At 43.3% G+C, this 14,029-nt stretch overlaps 1 protein-coding gene across 3 annotated transcripts in view; it reads right to left on the bottom strand.

The window, feature by feature from the left end:
- PSME4 (proteasome activator subunit 4) overlaps positions 1-14,029 on the bottom strand; it is a 212,390-nt gene that overhangs the window by 182,960 nt on the left and 15,401 nt on the right. For all 3 annotated transcript variants that reach the window (XM_075127153.1, XM_075127152.1, XM_048842866.2), the window contains exons 2-3: positions 1,983-2,123; positions 1,146-1,262 (exon numbers count right to left, since the gene is read on the bottom strand). In XM_075127153.1, the coding sequence (XP_074983254.1) occupies positions 1,146-1,262; positions 1,983-2,123 (258 nt within the window). The remainder of the gene's footprint in view (positions 1-1,145; positions 1,263-1,982; positions 2,124-14,029) is intronic.

Here is a 14,029-nt window from a genome sequence, read left to right as displayed (position 1 = left end):
TGTGCCACTCACTAACTTTTCAAAAGTTGAGGTTAGTGTTTCCCATAGAAAAATGGGGTTTCCACAACATTAGCAGCACCCTCCTGAAAAATTTCAGCTAACTCTATTCTGCTTGTATAAATAGGAAATAATGGAAATTGGATAGAGAAAAATCAAAAAAATGTAACATAGGGACCTTTGAACCTTTATCTGACAAAGAAGAACGGAAAGTTCAATAGGTAGCCATAGATGGAGTTGTGAAGTCTGTGCACACTGCATGGCTGCAAAATAGGCAACAAGTTTATGATAGGACAGAGAGGTTAAAATGATCTGTATACGCAATGGACTGATAAATACCAATTGTGCTTTATGTTTACTGTAAATACACAGACCTCTGTATGGGTGACGTCCAAATTTCAGGATTTGTGTATACATGAATTGAGAATGGTTTGCAATTTTTGAGTGTGGATACCAAGAAAACATTACATATTAATGTCCTCTATAACCACACTTCACACAGTGCATATTTGCTTTATGAAAAAGCAATGTGCGATTTAGACATTTTCAAAGTTTCTTTCCCCTTAAAAATAAAAGTTTTAGTAAACAAATTAACTTTGTAGAATAATTGCATTTGCCCACATTACTGTATTAGCATTTTTGATGTATAAATGAATATATAATCTTCCGCAACGGAAAACATTTGGTTTCTCTGTGTGTGACCCAGGCATTTTACATGTAAATTTCATATTTTGTGTCTGTGTAAGAGAGACACTTTTTTTCCCTAACTTGTTGTGAGATGGAATTAAACAAAGGATTTAAAAAAAAAATTATCACTGAAGTTTATTAATTAGACTGTGGTCTATTTTCCCAATGGAAGAGGTTGAAGATCCATGACTTGACATACTTAAACCTGAACTTTATAGAGTACATGAAAAATAAAGAAATATCATAACAAATAATTATTCACTGTCAGAGGGATGTGCAAGATGATAGGTCTTTTTTTTAACCTTTACTTCCATGAATGTATAAAAAGTCTAGATATATATTTGTTCATTTGCTATATATCAAGATCTAAATATTAAAAAATAATCTTCAACCACATTATCAGTGTTCTAAAGACCCTTTAAACCAAAGCAATTACTTCAATAAACTACAATAAAACTTACTTAGGAAACCAATTTAATCCAAGGTGTTCTGTTTTGGAATACAATATCCTCTCCAACATTTCATAAAGTGGTCTCCATGGTAACTCCAAATCATCTCTTGAAAGAAGTTCTTTTTTCCTAATTTAAGAAATGAAGTGCACTTCGGGATTAAACATTGTCCTTACCAGCACACAGCATACATTAGAATACCTAAAAACTGAACAGCAGAAAGTTATTTGAACATACATTTGTCTTTTTTCCACATTATTGCTACTAATGGCATGCCAAACACTATTCATTTACAAGCATTCTTTTTGGGATTCAAGACATCCATAATGACAGGTTTCAGAGGAACAGCCGTGTTAGTCTGTATTCGCAAAAAGAAAAGGAGTACTTGTGGCTTGTTAGTCTCTAAGGTGCCACAAGTACTCCTTTTCTTTTTGCGAAGACATCCATAATGTCTCTACAAAAAAATTGCCAAGTGCAGTTATATCACTCATTAATAAATACTTTCAATGACATGTGACACACACATCTCTTAATTGTTCCTCTTAAACTTTAGTTCTCAGACCATATTATTTTTGGAGATCTCCATCTTCTTATAGGATTTCTATATCAAGAAAAGCAAAACTAACATAGGATATTTAGCTCTTTGATCAATATTGAAATCAAGCCTCAAAAAGGGACCGTTTTTCTCAAATTTCCCTCCATTATCAAAGATCTGTGCAGGGTAAGAGCAAATGACGTAATTTGTACAGGGACAAACAATGCAGTTAACTATACTGTAGGCCAAGGATCAAATGTCCAATTTATGGATGTAAATATTTAAGTAGAAGAATGCTAGCAAAATGTACTTACTTTAACAGGTTTATCAATAGACGTGCAAATCCCTGCATCATGCTGATCTCCAGCTTTGGAATTGTTACCAACTCATACAGCAACTTGATAAAAAGCACATGATCTTCTTTGCTAAATTTTCTCCCATATAGTCGGATATACCTATAAGGAAAACATGAGTCAGTGTTGTGCGCTGAGCATATTCATCCTGCCAAAGAACTGACCCCATCTAGGAACCTTACTGTTCAACCATGGAGGACCAAAGTAAAAACTACCCAAAAGTTTTAGCAGTAAGCACAAAGTCTGGTCAATATGCTAAGCAAAGAAAGAAGATCCTGATGAAGGCAACGAGCTGTGGAAAGGAAGGAACTGAGGCAGCTGAGGACCACATGACCCTTTATAATTCCTGTTCCAAGTGTTCGGTGCCAGACAAGGGCATTCATGCAGCCCCATTGGGCACTGCTTTTTCAGAAAGTTCCTGAAGCTCAGGAGCAGCAAGAGTTGTATCCCACAAGAGGAAATATGCATAGACCACCTCTAAGAATACCACATCATTCCAACAAGTTTCACCATTCCTATTTTATATATATTCCTGTAAAGAAATAATCTCTAAAAGTAAGAGCCAGTATGAGAATATTCATGACCATCTGGAATGGATACATTCCAGAAGGTCATGGATACTGGCTCACTGAAGAGAGAGCAATCTAGGTAAAATGTCATCCTGCCACGGAAGAGTAAAATGCCCCAACCTCTCACTCAGAGAAGTTGATGACAAGTGCAATTTCTTGTATTTAATTAATATAAGGCAATTTACATTTGTTCTTCCTCCCACTCCTACAATGTCTATCTCCCTTATCCCCCCACCAACATTGGTATGATGGGCTGCAAGCATGTATCAGCATGGGCAATTACGATGGCCAAAGAGAACATGCGTTATTTTGCATGCGAGAGATAGTTAAGAGAACAAGTGAAAGTGTGACAGACGGTGGTGGGGTATGAACGGATGCACTTTCTCTGACTCATTCATGCTTACTTGCTTTCTCTACCCACTCACTAAGAAAGCAGAATGTGGGAGAGGAGTCCTAGGGGTCAGCAAGTGGGGGAGGGAGGTAAGGAAGTTCTGAGACTATTAAGAGAGAAATGGGAAGAAAAGCACGGAAGTACTCTCAGGTAGCTGGTAAGCAGCTGCTAGAAGCAAGAATGGATTGAAGGCTGTTCTGGCAGCAGAACACGAGGTCAGGGAGTAAGAAGGAGGTGAGGAAGCTGAAGGACTGTGGGATGGTAGTAGAGATGGTGTTGGAGGCTACATGGATAGGTAGCTGAGCTCTGGCAGTGCTGTTACTTGCTGAGTTAGCAGACAGGACTGACCGTCAGGCAACCACCTCCCAATACCTCCCCCTAATGACAGGCCTGAGAGAGATGCAGCACTCAAACTGGGAGGAAGATCAAATCCAGAAACCACATTTTTCAGTTTATTTATTTTATACATTTGCACCTGTGATGGTTTGGGGACGCTCCGTACAACTTATGAATTCTGGTTGATTTTAAATAGGATTTTATGAAGTTGTTGCTATGAAAAATGCTGTTCCATGGAATTCACCTCTAGCTATGCATATCCACCATAGGCTAACAGGACCTGGCAAGTACCCACAAGACAATGGACAGGATATAACTTTACCAACTGTGCTTTGACCAGACAATAGATATGCTAAGAAGGTTTGCTGGAGCTGAGCGAAGATACTTCCTCCTACTTGTGTGTAGGAAGGGGGAAATGAAGATAGTGGAAAGTTACCAGGAGTAGGACAAAAAGGGAGAGGTGACAAACCAGGAATTTTAAAAAGTCTGGGAAGTAAGGGGAAGATGGAGAGAGACACAGGATGTGTAGGGTGCAGGAGAGAGGAAGGAAAATGGACCAACAAAAGTCACAGAAATTGAGCTGGGGAAGAAGGCTCTATATTTCAGAACTGAAGCCATGCACTGCAGCAGAAGGTCCCTGGATGTCCCAGATAATTAGGGCCCTACCAAATTCACAGTCCATTTTGGTAAATTTCACTGTCACAGGATTTTAAAACTCATAAATTTCATGATTTCAGCTATTTAAATATGAAATGTCACGAAGTTGTAATTGTAGGAGTCCCGACCCAAAAAGGAGTTGGGGGGGGGGGGGTGTCGCAAGGGTATTGTAGGAGGGGTTGCAGTGCTGCTACCCTTACTTCTGCTCTGCTGCTGGTTGCGGCGCTGCTGTCAGAACTGGGTGGCCGAAGAGTGGCAGCTGCTGGTTGGGAGCCCAACTCTGAAAGCAGAGCTACTGCCAGCCGCAGTGTAGAACTAAGGATGGCATGGTATGGTATTGTCACACTAACTTCTGCACTACTACCTTCAGAGCTGGGCCCTTGGTCAGCAGCCACCAATCTCTGGCCACCCAGCTCTGAAGGCAGCAATGCAGAAGTAAGAGTGGCATGGTATGATTTTGCCACCCTTACTTCTGCACTGCTGCTGGTGGGACGCTGCCTTCAGAGCCGGGCGCCCGGCCAACAGCCACCACTCTCCCACTGCCCACCTCTGAAGGCAGTGCAGAAATAAGGGTGGCAATACTGCGACCCGCCCTAAAATAACATTGCAACCCCCCTGTAACTCCCTTTTGGGTCAGGACCCCCAATCTGAGAAACGCTGGTCTCCCCCCATGAAATCTGGTCTTTTATGTGCTTTTACTCTATTGTATACAGATTTCACGGTCCATGACGTGTTTTTCACGGCCGTGAATTTGGTAGGGCCCTACAGATAACTCTGACCCCAGCCCAAGAATGCCCCAGCGTGGTGATGAAACCAAGGCAGGGAAACATGTGAAGGAGTTTATTATTTTTGTACAGAGCTGTGTATGTCTCATGCTACTAAAGAACGAGCAAGAGGATAGTAACACCAAAGTTAAATCTATACGATGTATCCCTTGAAAAGGTAAACTGTGGGCCCAGACCACCATACAGCTGGAGTTCTGGGAGAGGACATGCTTAAAATACTGGGGAAAGATGAAGGGTTAGCACTGCTTCTAGGGCCTACACAGGGGGCCATATGGTCGCAGCTCTCAGCGGGGGTGCCAGATGGAGGATCTGCACCACAACTCATGGCCACAAATCCTAAGAGAATAGCAATGCACTCTGCTCAGACTCTGGAGCATAAAACACCCTGAGATTTAACAGCTGGATCCCTCATAGCAGTCTCGTGAATGGCCAAGAGGGGGTCCTCAGCTAGAGCTGTGAAAGCAGCACTTTGGCATATCTATTATCCCCATGTAGCCAGCCAGTTTGTCCTTTCATTTACATGGGCCTTCTACAAAGGAACAGGGGAGAGAAGGACATGGCAAAATATGATTGTAAAGCATGTTTTGACTTGTTAGTCCGTATTTTAAAAAAACATTTAAACAGTGGCTCAAAAAGGCTTTAAAAATTACTATTCTTGGTAAGGATTTTTGCCCAGTATCTTGAGATACAGAGGCTTTGCCTTCACTACAAAAAATGTGTTTTTACCACAGGATAACTAATGTGCATAGCTATCCTGACATAAACCCCCTAGTGGAGACAAGACACTGTAGTTTTTGCCATGAGATACCCAGGCAATGTCAACACTATACTCCACCTGTGGTTCACCTCGCCTAGGTACCTCAGGGTAAAATTACAGTGCCTTTTCTCCAAGGATGTTATGCTGCCAAACTGGTCGGAAGCATCAGTCCAGAGGCTGAAATACAGGATGAAGCGACACTTCAGCACTTCAGAAATAAAAACCTGGGAAGATACTAAAGTTTTTCGAATTACAGAGGAGTATTGCTTGTGCCCCCATTGATACAGCCTCTGAGCTGGCTCCAGGGCAAGCACAGCCAGCTCTGCTCACTTCCTGGGGCCTTTGTCTCTGCCAGGGCCACTAGTAGGGGGCACACAGCTCCCTGAACATCCTGTCTGCTCGCCAGAGCTGCCTGAGCTGGGCAGTGGGTTCTGCTGAAGCACTAGACATGGGATGCAGGGGTTCAACGGGAACAAGCAAGGCAGCAGCAGCCTGCCAGCAACTTGCCTCCCTGGATTCTGGAGGGACTGCTGGGTTCAGGGAGAACAGGAGACCCTGAGAGAAGACAAGAAGGGGCTTCCCTGGGCTCGGGGAAGCAGAAGCCACTGGACTCAGGGAGGGATGGGGGTATTGCAGGGTTGAGGCCACCTGATACTCAGGCCAGTCCCTGCCTCCTGTAGCTGGGCAGGCTCCCAGAGCCAGGAGCTTGCTCTTCCAGGCACACCCCGTTGCGAACTGGCTGGGCCCTGAGTAGGGGGGACAGTTCCTGCAGAGATACCCCTGACCCAGCTGTGCTGTGCCCCCATGGCTGGTAGTGGAGCAGGTGCTGCAGACTGAACCACTGCCAGGAGGCTCTCACAGGGACTTCATCAGCTGCCACCTCAGTGGCCGCTACCCACAGCACTACCAGGCTTGAGTGATCCAAAGCCCTGTCACCAACCTGGACACCCTGCTGGGTAGCTCCAACACCCCTGACAGATAAGTACCCCAGCCCATCCCCCTAACCTCTCCTTGCAAACCTACCATGTGGGCCCATTGCCCCATCCATCTCTTGCTGGCCCATTCCTGTCCTCTTAAACCATCACACAGACCCATCCCTCCTCCCACACCATGTCCCAACTCCCCTCCCTCTGCAATCCCACACACTTACGTCAGAAGCCATCTCCCAGTCTCTGCAGGGTCAGTGTTGGCCCTTGCTGTAAGGGAGGGAAGTGAGAGGGTTCAGAAGGCTGGTAGGTGCAGTGTCTCTGGCAGGCGGTACATTGCCTGGGGCCTGGCCTACTCCTTTGAGTGGGTTCCCTGCGGGGAGGACCTGGCTGCCACATGATTCTGTGCTCATCCACCACCAACACCCCACAAATAAGCCCCAGAAAGGGCCACCTAGCCAGATGCAGTTACTTGCAGAACAGCTAAGCAGGAGCCCCACACACACTTGAACCCAGTGTGGGCATGTGGGACTGGCTGGGCTACTGGGGAGTTTTCCAGATGGTGCCAGGGCCCCTGTCCGGGCAGCCATACCATGGTACTAGGGCTGAGAGTGAGGTACATGGTGAGGTTATACAGCGGAGGGGCAGGCAGGGGGTAAGGCGAGCCTAGGATGCTTACACAGCCAGGGAGGTAGGAATGGCGGAAGCAGGACAGAGATGGGGAGATGTTAGCGGGGGGAGGGTTGGGAGAGTGTGGGGGAGCTGCATTCTCAGAGTGGCTTTGTGGTGCCATACTGTTGTTTGAATGCTGTGCCCAAAGTTAAAGGAGTTGGCTCCAGCAGGGTGATGGGAACCAGCACCCAAGCCAGGCCTACGCCACAGCAGGCACTTGGGCTGGCGTTCACACGCTGAACAGACTTGCTGCCTTTCATTGCAGATCTCCCTCAGGCCTTGTCCGTGCTAGCCATTGCATGATGCTGCCATTGTCCCATGGCTCTAGAGATGGGTGGACAGCCAGGCGAGCCATTACTGCCAATTGCTCTCTGCTGAAGGTGAGGGTGACCCTGCTGCCATGTATAACTGGAGGCGGGGAGGGAGGGAAGAACTGGCAATCTCTGCCCCCCAGTGATCATTTCTGCTGGGCTCCAGCACTATAACATTTAGCACTGCATCACTTCCTGTCTCCCCTATGTTTTTACTGTAAGACAGCTCATGCATGTTAGTTATCTCATTGCAAAAAACAAAACAACAAGAACAAATCCCACATACCTAACTAAAAACTTTGAAGGTACTGCTAATGTCACTGGGGGAAAAAATACATATATAGTTTACAATTTTAAAAATGTAACAGAATTTTATCAAGTCACCTCTGACACTGCTAGAAGGAACGTTTCTAGATTTAACATTTCTAGATTTAACATTTAAGTAATCCTATGGGTATCACTCTAACAAGAACATGAAATTTACAGTTAAGGGTGAAATCCCAGACCCAATGAAGTTAATAGCAAAAATCCCATTGATTTCAATAAGGGCAGGACTTCACCCCCACAACTTTTCATTTAATATTCCCTATTTAAATCGGGATTGCATCATATGTCTGGATGCATCCTGGAGGTGAATGCTTGGCTGAGAAGATGGTGTCACCAGGAGAGCTTCAGCTTCCTTGACCACAGGATGCTGTTCCAGGAAGAAGGAATACTAAGTAGAAATGGGGTCCACCTATCGAGGAAGGGGAAGAGCGTATTTGGATACAGACTGGCTAACCTAGTGAGGAAGGCTTTAAACTAGGTTAGAAGGGGGCAGGTGACCAAATCCCACAGTAAGTCAAAAACATGGAGACCTGGGAGAAGGGTCGGAATTGGCGGGGAGCATGGGCTGTTATAGCAGGGATAAAGGAGAGACAAAACAGAAGTGGGGAGAGCGGGAATCAAATCAGTATCTTAGATGTCTGTATACTAATGCAAGAAGTATGGGGAATAAGCAGGAAGAACTCAGAATGCTAGTAAATAAAAAGAACTATGACAGTTGGCATCACAGAATAATAGACATGACTGGAATATTGGTATAGAAGGATACAGCTTGCTCAGGAAGGACAGGCAGGGAAAAAAGGGTGGAGATGTTGCCTTGTATATTAAAAATGTATACACTTGGACTGAGGTTGAGATGGAAATAGGAGACAGACTTGTTGAAAGTCTCTCGGTAAGGATAAAATGGGTAAAAAACAAGGGTGATGTCAGGGTAGGAGTCTACTACAGACCACCTAACCAGGAAGAAGAGGTGGATGAGGCTTGTTTTAAGCAAATAACAAAATTGTGCAAAGCACAGGACTTGGTGGTGATGGGGGACTTCAACTACCCAGACTTCTGTTGGGAAAATAACACTGAAAGGCACAGATTATCCAACCAGTGCTTGGAATGTATTGGAGACAATTTTTTATTTCAGAAGATGGAGAAAGCTACTAGGGGAGAGGCTGTTCTAGATTTCATTTTGACAAATAGGGAGGAACTGGTTGAGAATCTGAAAGTGGAAGACAGTTTGGGTAAAAGTGATCATGAAATGGTAGAGTTCATGTTTCTAACGCTATGTCTACACTACCCCCACCCCCACCCCCCGGATCAACGCTCCGGGGTCAATTTAGCAGGTCTAGTGAAGAGCTGCCAAACTGACCACAGATCGCTCTCCAGTCGACCCCAGTACTCTACCCCAAACGAGAAGAGTACAGTAAGCTGATGGGAGAGTGTCTCATGTCGACCCAGCGTAGTGTGGACCCCGCGGTAAGTCAACCTAAGATATGGCGACTCCAGCTATGTTATTCACATAGCGGGAGTTGCATAGCTTAGGTCAATTTACATGATAGTGTAGACATAGCCTTAGGAATGGTAGGAGGGAGCAAGAGCAAGCTATCCCACTGCATGGGAAAGATAGGAAGTATGACAAGAAACCACGCTGGCTTAACCAGGAGCTCTTCAATGATCTAAAAATAAAAAAAGAGTGCTACAAAAAGTGGAAACTAGGTCAAATTACAAAGGATGAATATAAACAAATAACACAAGTATGTAGGGACAAAACAAGAAAGGCCAAGGCACAAAACGAGATGAAACTAGCTAGAGACATAAAGGGTAACAAGAAAACATTCTACAAATACATTAGAAGCAAGAGGAAGACCAAGGACAGGGTAGGCCCATTACTCAATAAGGGGGGGAAATAATAACAGAAAATGTGGAAATGGCAGAGGTGCTTAACGACTCAGTTTCAGTTTTCACCAAGAAGGTTGGTGGTGATTGGACATCTAACAGAGTGAATGTCAGTGAAAATGAGGTAGGATCAGAGGCAAAAATAGGAAAAGAACAAGCTGAAAATTAATTAGACAAGTTAGATGTCTTCAAGCCACCAGGGCCTGATGAAATGCATCCTAGAATACTCAAGGAGCTGATTGAGGAGATATCTGAGCCATTAGCGTTTATCTCTGAAAAGTCATAGAAGACAGGAGAGATTCCAGAAGACTGGGAAAGGGCAAATATAGTGCCAATCTATAAAAAGGGAAATAAAGACAACCTGAGGAATTACAGACCAGTCAGCTTAACTTCTGTACCTGGAAAGATAATGGAGCAAATAATGAAGCAATCAATTTGCAAACATCTAAAATATAATACGGTGATAAGTAACAGTCAGCATGGATTTGTCAAGAACAAGTCTTGTCAAACCAACTTGATAGCTTTCTTTGAAAGGGTAACAAGCCTGGTGGATGGGGGGAAGCGGTAGATGTGGTATATCTTAACTTTAGTAAAGCTTTTGATACTATCTCACATGACCTTCTCATAAACGAACTAGGGGAATGCAACCTAGATTGATAAGGTGGGTGAAAAACTGGTTGGAAAGCCGTTCCCAGAGAGTATTTATCAGTGGTTCACAGTCACGCTGGAAGGGCATAACAAGTTGGTCCCACAGGGATCAGTTCTGGGTCCAGTTCTCTTCAATATCTTCATCAACGATTTAAATGATGGCATAGAGAGCACACACAAAGTTTGTAGACAATACCAAGCTGGGCGGGGTTGCAAGTGCTTTGGAGGATTGGATTAGAATTCAAAATGATCTGGACAAACTGGAGAAATGATCTGAAGTAAATAGGATGAAATTCAATATGGACAAATGCAAAGTAGTCCACTTAGGAAGGAACAATCAGTTGCACACATGCAAAATGGGAAATGACTGCCTACGAAGGAGTACTGCGGAAAGGGACCTGGGGGTCACAGTGGACCATAAGCTAAATATGAGTCAACAGTGTAACACTGTTGCAAAAAAAAGCAAACATCATTCTGGGGTGTATTAGCAAGAGCGTTATAAGCAAGACACAAGAAGTAATTCTTCTGCTCTACTCCGCGCTGATTAGGCCTCAACTGGAGTATTGTATCCAGTTCTGGGTGCCACATTTCAGGAAAGATTGTGGACAAATTGGACAGAGTCCAGAGGAGAGCAACAAAAATGATTGAAGATCTAGAAGACATGACCTATGAGGGAAGACTGAAAAAATTGGGGTTGTTTAGTCTGGAAAAGAGAAGCCTGAGACAGGGCATGATAGCAGTTTTCAAGTACATGAAAGGTTACAAGGAGGAGGGAGAATAATTGTTGTTCTTAACCTCTGAGGATAGGACAAGAAGCAATGGGCTTAAATTGCAGCAAGGGAGGTTTAGGTTGGACATTAGGAAAAACTTCCTGTCAGGGTGGTTAAGCACTAGCATAAATTGCCTAGGGAGGTTGTGGAATCTCCATCACTGTAGATTTTTAAGAGCAGGTTAGACAAACACCTGTCAAGGATGGTCTATATAATACTTAATCCTGCCATGAATGCAGGGGACTGGACTAGATAACCTCTCGAGGTCCCTTCCAGTCCTATGATCTCTGTTACATCCAGTGGTAATTTGGCAAATGAAAGAGTCACATAGTAGTGGGGAGGGCCAGAGGAGTAATACAGCGCGACACCTTCTTGAAGATCACTCCTCAAGTAAACAAAATCCTAATGAATACATTTTACAGAGACCTCTCCTTCTCAGCCATATACAAGAGGACAAGATACCTCTGTTCACCATATTCATGATTCAGGAGGTGGACCGAGAGTATAGTATGCACCCTCTCTTGCAGGCCAACATCCAATTCGATGCTAGCTTTCCCAAAGGGACTTGCAAAGGAAAGTTCCATGGAACACTATCAGCTACATTTGAAGTCTGTAAATTGAGTATCTGAGGAGCCAGTATGCATGCATATGGCAAGGTAGGGGAAAGGAAGGAGAGAGGGGAATAAACTCCAGACACAGAGGAATCCCTCCACATGCCTTCAATTCAAACATTGTATTACTCAGTTTCAAATCACTCAGGTTTTTGGCATGGCAAGCTATACAAGTGTTGCCACATTCTATTACAGAGACAGATCCCTCAGGTCTGCTAATCAGAATTTGTTAATATCCACCCAGTTTATGCCTTCACACTGTGCTTGAGATTTGGATCCCCTGAGTCCATATGTCATTAGTGTCCTTTCCTGATCCAATGGTAGGCTGCTACATAGTGCAATATTGTCTCTGCTGTCTCTCTCCTGGCTCATCACTTTTTCCCTCATCACTTTCTGATAAGAAGTCTTAGAGATTTCTGCAAGTTACTAAGAGTTCTTTCGTCCACTCCCTCATATTTTGGACACTGGAGTATAAAATGCCCTCTGGCTCAATCCTTCTGTCACAACGGTTGAATAAATTACTCCTCTCTAGACTTGGTCTGTGTCTTGCACTTTCCAATTTCCCTCTCTAGATTACAATTATTGAGATTCTATTTGGCAAGAATCTGCCACAGGTTTTTCACATATCACTGTAGTGAAATAGTCTGCTAAGGAAAGTTCTATGCAGGGATCTGTAGCAGTCTAGTTTGTCGCTGATTTTGATCTGTTATTCTGGTTTTTATTCTGGTCTAGCATCTTGAGCATTTTTTGCTTGCAGGAAGGGGGGTCATTTGCTCCACTGGTCACAAGTTTAACCTATTAGCCCTGCACGAGATAACTGTACAGGACCAGATCATGTTTTCATATGGATTTAAGTTTTGATTCGCTAGCGCTTTGCAGTAGAGGAAGTGTTACCACTTTAGCTAAGATTGCATCAGAAACTGTATGTACTTTTCTGAATGCTGATTAGTCTGGGAACAGACTGAACTATGCTGTGCCTATTGCAGCATCACCATACATCTGTCATTGCACAAAATTTAGCTTGATCTCCTTGTTTAACACAAGCTTTTGTAAAGCTGCCTTTGGCTAACCTAGAAGTGACCTTTGAAATTTTTTAAAGAAAAGATTACTTGGTAACACAGAAGTCTCCCTCCGTCTTCCTCACAATAATATGGTAGCTAGACAGGACTTTTATCCTTTTCCCCTCCCACCACCAGTGAAACACAAACATAGGTACTGCGGAGGCATCATGGTAGGTATCTGCATCTCCAGCAACATAGACTCATCTTGCCTACACACAGAGGTTCCATCAATTAATCTAAAATAGGTTTAAAAAAGCAATTTAAACCATATAAACCTCTGTGTGGCTACACTTCTGATTTAATCCTAGTAAGGGCTTGTCTACACTTGAAACATTACAGCAGCACAGCTGCAGCTGTGCCGCTGTAGTGCTCCAGTGTAAAAACTAACTACACAAATAGGAAGGGTTCTCCCATTGGCATAGGTAATCCACCTTCCTGAGAGGCAGTAGCTGGGTCAACAAAAGAACTCTTCCATCAACCTGCACACAGGGACTTAAATTGACTTAACTGCACCAGGTAGTTGGGTCGATCTAATTTTTTATTGTAGACCAGGCTTAATTTTACTGACAAGAAAACCTGATACAAATCTGGTTTAAACCAAATTACATATCCACACAGGGGTTTGCACCAGTTTAACTAAAGAAATTTAAAAACACAGCTTTAGTTAAACTGTGTGTGTAGATAAACCAGGCCTCCCTTCAATCCCTCCTTAAATGGAATGATGCTACAAAACAAGATTGAGGACAAAAGGAGGGCTCAGTTTAGTGGGCCACCTCACCCAAAAACTTGGGTGGGCAAAAGGATAAATACTGTTCAACAGAAGTTAAGCCTTGCTAATCTCCTTCTATAGTAACAAAAGCTTCTATAGCAAGCTTTATAAATAAAGAGCTGCCTCAACAAATATATACCATAGGTAATGTCTTAAGGCCAATCTACTTCATAAAAATAAACCATTTTTGGAGGAACAACTTGAAGTTTAAATCAGTTTTAAAGAGTGATTTAAAAGTAATTTTAAGGTACACCTGCCAATTTGTGGTATTACACATATTTTCCTTTTTTAAAAAAAATTCTCTCCTGTTGAGAAGATCCACACATACAGAGAGAAATGCCTATTTAGTGAAAGAGTGAGACTGAATTTGAAAGTACTTATGAATAGTCAAAGTAAACAATCTGAAAAAAAAATTTTCTCTAATCTTACAGTTACAGTAATTTTAGGTTTCAGTCAAAAGTAGATTTCTTAGTTGACAGCATCCCTTTAAATGTGGCTGTGGCCTCTACGTTACACATATTTTCTCGAGTAACA

The sequence above is a fragment of the Caretta caretta genome, chromosome 3, assembly GCF_965140235.1.
Source record: "Caretta caretta isolate rCarCar2 chromosome 3, rCarCar1.hap1, whole genome shotgun sequence".
Classification (NCBI taxonomy): domain Eukaryota; kingdom Metazoa; phylum Chordata; order Testudines; family Cheloniidae; genus Caretta; species Caretta caretta.
This window is presented reverse-complemented; position numbering and strand designations above follow the sequence as displayed.